The sequence below is a fragment of the Nelumbo lutea genome, chromosome 2 (assembly GCF_056320005.1).
Source record: "Nelumbo lutea isolate HS-2025 chromosome 2, American lotus-T2T, whole genome shotgun sequence".
In the NCBI taxonomy this organism is placed as follows: Eukaryota; Viridiplantae; Streptophyta; class Magnoliopsida; order Proteales; family Nelumbonaceae; genus Nelumbo; species Nelumbo lutea.
The window spans coordinates 17,309,530-17,321,983 of record NC_142685.1 but is presented as its reverse complement, the minus strand read 5'-3'; the positions used below and the strand labels follow the sequence as shown (position 1 = coordinate 17,321,983).

Here is a 12,454-nt window from a genome sequence, read left to right as displayed (position 1 = left end):
GTAAATTATTATTTTATGGAAATTTATAACAATAATTATTATTGGAGTTCTGTCGCTGATGATAATTACAGTAATAATTATCATTGGAATTTACATTTTCAGAAATTTATTAATGTAAATTTATTATTAGTGTAATAATAACGATTAAGTTACATTAATTATTAGTAAAATTTTTTATTTTCAAAATACTGTAATTATAGTAATTTTGAAATAACTGTAATTCCAATAATAATTATTAGTTTAGTGAAATTAATTATTTTTTCAAAATAATTATTACACTAATAATTATTATTGGAATTTTGGTGTAGTAATTAAATAGAGTAATCATTATAATAAATATTTTACTATAGTTACAATTTATTAAAATTAATTTTATTACACTAACAATTAAATTGTGTTATTTTCCATAAGAGTTACTAGAAATCAATGAATATACAAAAATTTCAACCATTAATTTCTTTATAAATGCCATTTAAAATTAATTAAAAAATATAAAATTGAAAAATAAAGCCAACAATTATAGCCCCAGGAAAGAGTTGGTGGAGTTTGCAAATTGGCAAACAAAATATCATAATTTTGGAGAAGAAAATAAAAAATATATTAATATAATTTTGGAAAATTTATTTAAAATGTAGTAAATAATTATTGAAAATTATTGGAGTATTTTGGAAATTTGAGAAATTCTATTACATTTGATATATTTTGGAAAATTATTGAAAAATTATGTGATTTTGTAATTTTGGAAAATTAATATAAATTAGTATAAAATTGGAAAATTTTAGAAAAGGAAATTATTAATTAACTTATATTGAAATATAAAAGATAAATTAGTGTAATTTTGTAAATAATATATTTAAAAAGAAAATAAATTATTTAATATATTTAAAAAATCAATAATTTAGTATATATACTTTTGGAAATTTACCAATAGTCGACATTCAATATATCCTTTTGATCCTTTTTACCAGCAAATTAGACATTGGATTTTCCCATGCATCGCACAGGTCCCCTACTAATTATTTTTCAAAGAACAGGAACACAAACGTAGTGTATAAATGAAACACCTTTAAGGCTATGTTTGGCTTGATATTAAATAAAAAATAAAGAAAGTTGAGGGAAAGTTCTTAAATATTTAACATATTTACTTAAAAAAACTTTCGTTCAGCTTTCTGTTTCTCTCTTATTTTTCTGTCAAACCAAACACAACCCTAAGAATAAAGAAAGGACAATAATTGATTAATATTACCCTAATGTGAATGGTTCGAATTGATCCTACCAGTGAGATATATTTCTTTTCAAGTGGAGCCTAGAGGGTTAAATTTTTCTATACATAATAAGCAAATTAGCAGAATAGAAAATGACTACTTTTTTGGGTTGTGATCGATATCATTGCTGTTTCTACTTGGAAAACGTTTTAGGTTGATCCATACAAATTGGTGAGAGATGTATGTTGTCACATAACGTATGAGAATCAATTAAGCTAAAATGGTTAGATTTTACCTTGTTAGAGCAAGAAACGTCAAATAAGGTATATTTGTTTCAACTATAAATAACCACAAATAACAGTTATATGCCAAATTGTATTGATTAACTAAGGATGATCATGGGCTGGTTTTTTGCAAGTATTAATGACCTTGAGGTCTACTTGGGCCTGGCCTAGCCTACACATTGGGCTTGATGATACATGTCTAGGGCTGTCCCCAGGCTAGCACATTACGAATTAAGGCCACGTTCCCTTTTCAGTAAGTTACTTACCCAGGTAAATGCAATTATCTAGGTAAATTTTTCATGGGAAACACTTACTTGGGTAAGTGCATTTACCCATGTTCTTTTATTTCCCAGGTAAATAAGGCAATGACATTTTAGCCATAGAAATCCATTATTAAAAGGGGTATTTTTGTCCCACTCAAGTGTTGGGAATCTTCCCCTTATGTGGGAAAGTTATTTACCCACCTAAGAGATGGTATCACTTTCTGAGTAAGTGATATCCAAGAAAACAAATTTTCCCTGATTCTCACATAAAGTTGAAAAAAGAACATGGGGTTCTTGGTCAATGGGAATCAAAATCCCATTGACCAACTCCCCCCCTCAAAATCCAAAAAAAGAACACCCCCTAATAGTATTTATATTTAAAAGTGTCAAACTTTTAATTAAACTTTATAATCAATATTACAAAAAAGATCTAAAAATTTATTATGTATATATTAATATAGTAAAGGCTTTGCTGGTTGTAGCAAAGGCTTGGGATTGAATCCCATATACATATGCAATATATATTTACTTATTTAGTAAAAATCGTAACTTATATGTAAGATACTAAGATACTAGTATATACTATGATGTATACTAAATATGGAAGATATTATACTGTATATAAAAGATATATATATACCAATTTCCAGGTCTGGCTTGCTTGGCCTAGACCTGACCCACATTGTGTGAAGGCTTAATGCAGGTCCGGGTCGAGCGGGCTGGGCTAGAGTGAAAATATCTTTCTGGGCTCAGAAAAGGGAGAGATGTCACATACTCACATTCAAACACATGGAAACTGCGGCTCTCCTTATCTGGCTGCTCGGTGTGTCTCACGTGCACCCTGCTCCATCCCTAAGTCCCTTCTAATGTGTCAGTGATACAAGATCTAAATATGCAAAAATCGAGTTCAAATCAGCCCCCCTAAGGGCCCACAACACATCCCATGTGTATTGGGAATATCTTCCGATGATGACATCACCATTTTTGATATCATCACCCGGAGATATTCCCACTTGAAAATGACTTCAAATGTGGTGCGACTCCTTTAAGTCACATTCATACTTATAATATCCGTATTATTTGGGAATTAACGAAAACCATGTTTAAATGTTTAATGAATTTAATAATAGAATAATTTGAATTTTTTATTTTTTAGAATTTTCACCTTTCATTTTTTGTAAAAATTGTGTTTATATTCTGTTTAGGGAACATCGTCTCTTTTGAAATGCAATCCTAATTTAGCAGTATAAACATGATTGTATGGGCCAATGGGTCGTGTCGTACTTGGGGGTTTCACATCAATGGGCTGGGCCGGCATGGTCTGTACTGTTGTGACGTGTTGCTCATGGCCGGCAGGTTGGCATAGCCCGACCCGACCCGTGGCATGGCTCAACATGGCTCCACATGGCCCATATATATTATATATATTTATATATAAACATATAATATTTATATATAATTATAATATATGGAATATAATATATTAATAAAATAAATATTTTTTCAATTTTATTATACTATTTTATTTGATTATTGTATATATTAGCAATTATATACATCAAAAATTCAAAATTCATATAAAATTAAAATTTTAAGTTTTTTGTTCAATTTTTTAAATAAATAACTTTGGCCCAGTCTATGGCCCAACCTAGCCCAAGGCATGGCCCATAGACCAGCTCGGCTCATGGCCCGACCCAACATGAGCCCACACAGACTCCATTCATTGGTCATGCCAGGCCAACCCCCAAAATATCCCAAAGGAGAGAGACACGGTTCAACATGGCATGTTTTACAGTTCAATCCTCTCCTTATGATACAAAATTGTAAGAAAATACATTTTTGCCCTCTTAATCATTGTATTTTTCATATAAAGCAAGCGATTACAAATCCAAACTTGATTACATAAATCCCGGTTGGGCATTTATATCACAACAAACGAAGACTTAGGGATTTCAAATTTTCAATCAAATATTTGGACACCCCCTCAAGTTTAAGTATTACCTTATACCTCCTTTAATTTTGACCGTGGAGCTACCGGGAATTAGTTAATGGAAGAGATAAAATTAAAAAAAGAGATAAGTTTTATTTTTTACCAACTAAAAGACTTAAACCTCCCCAAGTTTGCTCATAAATACTTATACTTCCCCTGTGTTTTCTAATTGGACATAAACTTTATTTGGCAGAATTCATAAAAAGACACTTTTGCCCTTTAATGTGTTTCTAATTTTCAAAGTGAAGCATCGATCCATAAAAGCAAAGGATCTGCATGTAGATAAAACAAACCAAAACTCTCAGCTTTCATGGTTCCTCTTTAAAGATTCCAATAGAATAATAGTGTCCTTATTTCTTTTAAAGATGTACTCAGCAAGTAACGACCGAGATATAAATAACAGTACAATCAAGGGATGGTGCGCTGATAGAGGCAATGCCCCCAAAGGTAGCTCCTAAATGGTGTCTCATTGCCTACAATCTTCGTGAAGGTACTCGTGCTTCATTGAGAGATCCATGGCGCGCTTGAGACGCTGGTTCCTCGCGTCGATAATCTCGCGAGGAAGGCGAGCCAAAGCTTCCTTGATGTCCAGATCGTACATCGGGTCATAGAGGTCATCATATTGAAGCTCGATCGTTTTTCCTGAGACGTTCGAAGAGGGATTTCATGTGTTCAGCAGCGAACCAATTCTTTGATGGATTCAAGAAGGACCACAACGTCGACAAAGCCATGGCTGTGTTCTCTGCAAGTCTCTTTCTCTCACTTTCTCTTTCCGGGTTGAGTTTAGGCTTCATTCTCCCTGGGTGGTGGTCTCTTTCTTTCCGCCACTAACCGCCTCAAACCCAACTGTTTTGAGGTTTTTTATTTAATTATTTTTATAATTTGTTAAAGGGAAAAAGTGAATTTTTGAAAAAAAATTAAATATATATAAGACATATGACTGTTAAGTCAAACGGAATATGGAAGATAGATAAGAGAGGGGTCTTATTTGTCCTAGCGACATCATTTCACATGGGAGCCCGGGAGGTTGAAGTCCTTTGAGAAATTACAAGGGAGGTATAAGTATTTAGAAGAAACACTGGGGAGGTTTAAGTCTTTCACCCAAATATTTTCACGTTTTACTAAAAATGGACTTTTCTGAATTTTTAATCGCTATAAGAACTTTTTCCCCCAACTTGATCAGGATAAAGCTCAATATCCAATATATTGAAAAGTTGTGAAGATACTTTTTCACTTGGAAAGTTTCAGTTGATGGATACATAAATACACATTGCAATCTTGTGAATATGAAAACATTATACAAAAAAAAAAAAAAAAAGGTTTTTTGGTTTTATTATTCAAACTCGGCCTAAGCAGCTCCTCCATTGAACCGGAGGGGGAATAAACCAGGCATCAACACCTTTAATTCCTTCATTTTCTACCTCTTCATCAACACCTTTAATCCTTCTTCCTTTTCTTCCCCTACTGAAGACTTGTCAAAACAATAGAACTGTATGTGAAGCCTTCGGCTTGCTTAGCATTTGGGTAGGTCGCTTGGAGGTGGCAACAGGGATTCATTGGGGCCTTTTCCGTTGTCCACCACGAATGCCATCTTCAGACCCCACGTCGTGTGCACTTCCAGATGACAATGCATGAACCAAACACCTACAAATTGATCGAGAATAGAAGTAATAGTTAAGAATGAGATGATGTATGTAATTGATTACACAGAGTCATGAATTGTTAATTAATTTCTTTACCTGGGTTATCGGCTCTGAATCTGATGGCAGTCCAACCACCTGACGGTACTCCGATGGTGTTCCTCTCGATGGGGTCGACGAGGTTGAATTTGGCAGGATCTGTCTTCGGATTGTAGTTTCCCAATCCCCTTCCGACTGCGAAGAAATTGAAGCCATGCAGATGGACGGGATGGTTCTCTGGGGCTATCATCCCTGTGTCCTGCAACACAAGCTGTACTGTATCGTTGTAACGCAGCCTGTAAAGCTTTGTCCCGTTCATAGTCTGTAAGTTGGCCGGCTGGGTGCCCGTGTAATTGAACGATATGGGTGGGTTGGCAGGGAAATCATCGGTGAACACTCCGCTTATGTTGAGGTAATGTGCCTGGAGCAGCGCGGTGGTCGGCATGACGAAGCTTACGTTATTGATGTCTGCAATTACTCGGATCCCATTAGGACAGGTGGAGCATGGGTTGACGCCGAGGCCAACGGTGAACAGAAGAGAGTGATCCACGGTCAGTGGGACTTTGACGGGATACTCCTTCGAATTCAAGCTACGGAGTGAGTCGATGAAGTTGGATGCTACAGGGGTGGCATTCTGAGGAGGAGGATTGGTGAGAGTGGTCGCCGATGTAGCAAGGGTGCCGGAGTAGTGTAAGGTGGCGGTTGCAGTCATGTTGTCGACGGCAATAGGCGAATCCATGAAAGGGGAGGCAGCAACTAAGTACTTCCCGGAGCCGCGGCCCGTTTCCAGGAGGACGTTTGTGGTCTGGCCGGGGGCGATGACTATGGTATCGGTCTTGAAAGGCTTGGTGTAGACGGCATCAACTTCGACGACCGTCAGCTTGTGTCCGGCGATCTTGAAGAAGAGCTCTTCATTCAGTGCAGCATTGATGATGCGTAGCATGTATGTCTTGCCAGGCTCTACCTTCAAATTGAATCCACCTGCGCATGATAATTAGAAAGGAAATTAACTACTGTTGAGACTTCTGATAAATGAAAAAGAATCGGAGATCATTTTCACTAGTAGCAAGTATATACTCTGTGAAGGGCAGGTAGGGACTGGCCCTGGTTGGCCATTAATTGTGTGTGCGTCTGAAACATTTGGTGCCAGACCAGAATTGAGAGCCTCATTGATCACAGCTTCAACGTCGGACTTCCACCACTCACCTACAATTTTCCAAGAATCAAGTCAAAAATAACAACCTCTAATCTACACCTTTGTGAAGAAAGTATTGAGTCGGCGTTTGGCAAGTCTCTCTGTGCCGTCTTTTAATTTTCGTTCTGTTTTGACAAAGTTTGGAAGCAAAACCGAATTTCGTGTCCATTTGTTCTCTACCCACACTCTACCCGCCTTGAATTGCAGCCACATCGCCATTTTCTGTTGTGAGATGCGCGATCGCAATGTCTTGTGGGTAGCAGTGTTTTTGAACTATTCGATTTAGGAACCGCCCAGGCTATGCATCTGGTTTTCTTGCTTCTTGACCAAAAATAGTTGACTTGGTCAGTGACCTATTGATCCAGGTGATCAAACCATTGACCCTTCTGAATCAGACAATCGAACTGCTGACCCAAAAATCGGTCGCCAAAATGATTCTAGTTCCAGGTCAGTTTTTTGAACCTTAATGGATAAGGTATAGGTAGAGAAAGTGGGAGTAGGAAGTCTATCAACGTTAGGAAAGACCAAAAATCGGTATTTTTTCAGCCGATACAGCAACGGGTTCTCTGCCCCTGCGGGGATGGAGCGACGGAAGTTTTGAGAATCCAAGAAAAGGTTACGGCGAGACGATCCGTTTATCATTATGATAGGTGTCAAGTGGAAGTGCAGTGATGTATGCAGCTGAGGCATCCTAACAGACCAATATAGACTTGAACCTTGTTCCTACGAGGAGCTTCCGGATTTTTGTTCCTTCGTAAGTAAGACCATAAGATGTATGTGCAAAAGACTCGAAAAGAACACCAAATTTCAGGAAATCTAAAGAGCTTCAAATGAAGCTTTCTGATGTTTCCATGTGATAAATAATCTCTAAATGCATTTAAAAAAATATAATAATCCGATAGACCAAATTACTTGTTAAAAAAATCTTTCAAAAATACTTGCCAAACTGCACCTGAATTAATTAGAGAATATTATTGATGAGGTCTTTAAATCGCACCTAAGATGACGACCACTTCCTTGTGGGGTGTGGGGAATGGATAAGGAACGCCACGCTTGGGCAAGATAACGATGGCACCATGGAGAGTAGCCCTTAGCCAGAGGATATGCGCATGCCACAGAAGCGTGCCTCTTTGGCCCGTAATGGTGAAGTTGTAGACGTAACTTTGGCCTGGCTGTATGGGGCACTGTGTGATGTAGGCCGGCCCATCTGCCCAGCCTGTGCGAAGCTGCCGGATGCCATGCCTGCCATACATAATTTACAGAGACTAATCAGTGTTTGTTTTTCTCCACTTTTAGCTATTTTTTATTTTTTATTATCAATCCAGACTTTAGACAACTTTTGCCTCTTATATGTGCTTGATCAAAATGTCAGTTTGTTAAGGTTGATGAGTAAGCTAGCTTGCTTAGTGCTTACCCAACCCAAAAGGATGAAAGGGAATGTGGAAAACAAACAAACAAACAAAACAGTCATTTTACCGAGTAGAATGACCATGTTGCCCTTCTGACTTTTTAACAGAAATTCGAATTTCTCTAGGAATTATGGCAAAATGTAGGTAGCAAAGTAGTCATTTGGGCTTACCAGTGGATGGTAACGTTGTACTGGACATGGTTGACGACCTTGACGAGCACGGTATCATCTTCCCTGGCATAGAGAGTGGGTCCTGGGAACCGCCCGTTCACTGTGACGATGGGCTTCGTTGAGCAGAGCCTCGTTGTGTTCTTCATCACCACCTGCAGAAATTAAACCAACCATATCCATGATTCATTAATTCTTTGTCAGTTGTCACCCATGAAACTTCATTAGAATTAATTCAGTACTGCTTGAAACATTTGAAATCCTTAACCACTAAGCCCAGAAAAAAAAAATCTATTATAACTTGAAATCCAAGAAAAAACAATTCCGATTAGAAGAAACTGCTTTCCTTTTTCAATTCCCTTTTTATTTGAATGAGATCTTATTGTTTGACAGAAGAAACACTTCTTCTAATTAAACATATCTATTCAGCAAAGAAAGTGACACCCCCCCCCCCAAAAAAAAAATAATAAATAAATAAATAAATAGATAAATATGCATTAAATTTCTCATTACACCAAGCAACAGCCCCTTAGCTCTTGCTAACTCAAAACCAAAAAAATTAAAAAAGAAAAAAAAAACAAGTTTTGAGGTGGAACATATCTATATCCATATCTATCTATCTATGTAAAGTTTGATATTTGTAAATCATAGAACAAGATCAGATCATATTTATTTAGGGTCCGTTTGGGTTACAGTTGGAATTGAAATCGAAATTATTCGGAATCGGATAACTTATTCCCATAATCTGTTTGATTCAGATAAGAATCGGAATAGAAATTATAATAATAATGAATGAGATTTCATTCTCAAGGGAGGGGCAGAGAATGGTCATTCTCTCAAATGGGAGAATGTCATTCTAACAGGAATGGGAATGGGATTCCTATTTTGCCATGACTAACCAAACAACTGGAAATGGAATAGCTATGCCTATTCAAAATAGCTATTCTAAACCAAGCTCAAGCTGTAATGTACCATTCAACTTTGATGCCAAGAGAAACTGGTCAAAAATTATACTTACATTGAACTTGTAGTGACGAATCCTGCATTCAACGAGTGCAGGAAGCAGGAAGGCCACTAGTAGCAAGAGCCGAACCCAGGACACCATTATTCTTTCTTTAATCTATGTCTCTTCTCTCTTCTTGCTCTTTCACTTTTTTTCCTCTAACTCTTCTCGCTGTAGTCTGGCTATGACTGACCAGCACATGCTTATAAAGACATGAGGGCGGCTTTGCTTCCATGTCGTTTTAATTAGTTAGGTGAACCGGGGATTCTTGAAGAAGAAGATTGCGAGTAGAATACTACAAATTTGGCCTAAGTTGCCTTTCATATTACATAAAGTACAACATATCAACCACTGTGATAATCCTCGATGTTAAAGCTATTAAGCTCTGGAGATTTGCCATTTTCAATTGGCTACAACCCTCCATCCAGGAAATTTGGTTGGTGGATTTTCTGGTTCACAAGTAGCTAGCTTTGATACTTCTAGGCCCTCAAGACCTATGGGCTTTTTGCACTTTCTATATTGTTTCCATGTTAATAGAATAAATATTTTGGCAGGTATATTTGAGTTGCAGCCTTTTGGGGTGATTACCGGAAGATAATCCATTGGTGTCATGAGGGTAGGGGTATCAATGGACCGGTTTTGGGTTGAATCCATCCAAATCAAAGTTCATTTGGACGGAGTGGATGGACCAATAAGACATATTAAATTTGGATGGACTGGATGGACCAATATGACATATTGGGTTGGACCTGGTTCGTCCATAATGAATTTATATTGGATTGAGCCAATATTTAATCCATTGATAGAAGATAAGAACATAGGTGTCAATGGATCAGGTTTGAGTTGAAACCAATCTAAAATAATAAGAATTTGAACAGATTGGACAGGCTTTAGACCAATTCAAAATGGTCCAAAATATTAATTGGATTGGATTGGATCAGGTCCATTTGTAATAACATTGGACTGGACCGAATTAGACCAAATCCAGTCCAATTGATACCGCTGCGTGAGGGTGAGTCTTTGGCAAACATTGTGACTGAATTGGATGCATGCTTTACCATATGTGAAGGTCAAATTAGAAAAAACCAGTATTATTAATCCGTCACTGATCGTGAAGGTCAGACCACTAACATATTCATACAAGGTTTTTAAAACCGGACCGAACATGGAACCGTTCTAAGACTGATTCACAGGTCAAATGATCAGATCATCCAGTTTGAATGAATAATTCGCTCTTAAGTTAAATAAATAAATAAAACGAGGCCAAAACCATTATCTGGGTCACACTGGCCGCTGACCAAATCAATGGCTTTGACCAAAAAACAGTTTTAGGGTGAAATAGAACTAATCTCCAGTCAACTGGTCCAACCACCCGCTCCGATCTGGTTTTCAAAACAATGTCATTCACACTTCTAATTCGACTCAACACCCAACCTATTAATTCTAGGAGTGCTCAACAAAATAAAAAAAATCGGACTGAAAAATCCGGTTAACCAATTAGTATGTTCGGTCTTGATTAACCTAAACAAACCACGTTAGTTAAATCAGCTAATATAATATTATATATTTATGCATTTTTTTATAATGCATATTAAAAATATAAAAACCAGGTTAACTGATTGATTTGGTTCAATTTCAAGACATTGCAAAAATCAAAGAATTGGTTTGATTTGAAATAAATGCCCATGAGCCATAGTTAATCGAACAACACCCCTAATAAACTTGGTCAATAATCTATTAATCGGGACGATTGAACAATTGACCCATCTGACCCATTCAATGTGAGTTCTTGCAGGATACTGTTTTATTTTATTTTATTTTAAATTTTATATTGATGACATCACAGGTTGACCGGTTGATCCAGACAATTGAACTACTGAGGCACTGACCCATTTGATCAGAGAGAAAAACGGTTGAAGCTTGAGGAAGGGGTTTAAAATTAATACTAGATAAAACACCGATTGATTGTTTTCTTTTTTTTCGAACCTGGCAGTTGTTTTGTCGTTTAAAAAAAAAAAAGAATAAAATCATACATATTGGGTTGATTGCTATGTTCCATATCACTTTATCAAATATCATCTGGCTATATAATCAACAAAAACTAAGACAAAGCAGCAAGTGACCGGATTGGATAAATGATAAAAGGTTCAAAGTATTTATACGTATCAGTCGATATGTATGGTGCTGATGGCTTTTTAATATGTTTTTATAAGAATTGTATTGAATCAGCCATTGGTTCAGAGGATAGTCGCGCTTTAAACCAATCTCTCTAATCAATTTCGAAAAAAAAAAAAAAAAGTAAAACACAAAAGAAAAAATACCTATACAGGCTACAATGTATCAGTCGTATCGATATTTAGAACCTTGTATGATGTTACAAATTAAAACAAGTTCCAAATTCCAAACACAAACAATACGAGCCAAAAAGACAAAAAGAAATTAGATTTATTATTGCTAGCGTTCCTTCTTTGAGTTCAAACACAAAAAGGTATCCTGATAGGATGACCATGGCCACCCAAAAGCGGCCTCCGACTGGAGAGTAATGCAAGCATGTACAAATCCTTCACTCCACCAAGCAAAGAACATAAATTATTTTCATATATTTATAAAAAGAAAAGGGCTTATTCGTTGGCTAAAAAAATCAGACAGCTAAAACATTGTAAGAAATGGTGATATTTTCTATTTTCAAGCCAATAAATGATGAACACATTAGATTGCTCATTGTCTATTTAGTGAGAACCCATTGGATCACCCCAAAGATTCATGGGTGTAGTCACATTGAAAAAACCGTGCGTGAACTGATTTGCCCTTTTGGATTCATTATTAAAAGAAAGTATCTAAAGAGTAGTTCTTTTTGAGGTTTTAAAAGCCAACCTTAAAGGGGGTTGAGGTAGGGAGATCCTCTATCCTCCTATCTCTTTTTATTTTGTTCTTAAATTTTGTTTACAAACCTTATAGAGTTTGCTACTCAAAAGAAAATAAATGACATTTCAATTGTCAGAAACTGTCCAATTGTCTCTCACTTGTTTTTTTTTTGTAGATGACAGTTACATATTTTCTAAAGCAAAGATGGGGGAAGGGCAAAGTATATTGGATGCTCTCAAATCTTATGAAGAAACCTCAGGGAAGCAGGTAAATTTCTCTAAATCAGAAGTTTTTTTTCAGTAGAAATTTGCATCATAAACTGCAAACCCTCTTCAATTTCTTAATTGAAAGATTTGGAAAATTGCTCTCTAAATGGCATGAATCCCTACTATCT

General features: G+C 36.3%; 1 protein-coding gene across 1 annotated transcript; it reads right to left on the bottom strand.

The window, feature by feature from the left end:
• Positions 1–4,917: 4,917 nt before the first annotated feature.
• On the bottom strand, positions 4,918–9,375 carry LOC148868896 (laccase-4-like). The gene is made up of 6 exons (XM_088968315.1): positions 9,211–9,375; positions 8,196–8,347; positions 7,614–7,858; positions 6,499–6,627; positions 5,482–6,402; positions 4,918–5,386 (listed from the first exon to the last, which is right to left on the bottom strand). Exons 1-6 carry the CDS (start codon positions 9,295–9,297, stop codon positions 5,256–5,258), a joined length of 1,665 nt encoding a protein of 554 aa, XP_088824441.1. The 5' UTR covers positions 9,298–9,375; the 3' UTR covers positions 4,918–5,255.
• Between the last annotated feature and the right edge of the window lie 3,079 nt (positions 9,376–12,454).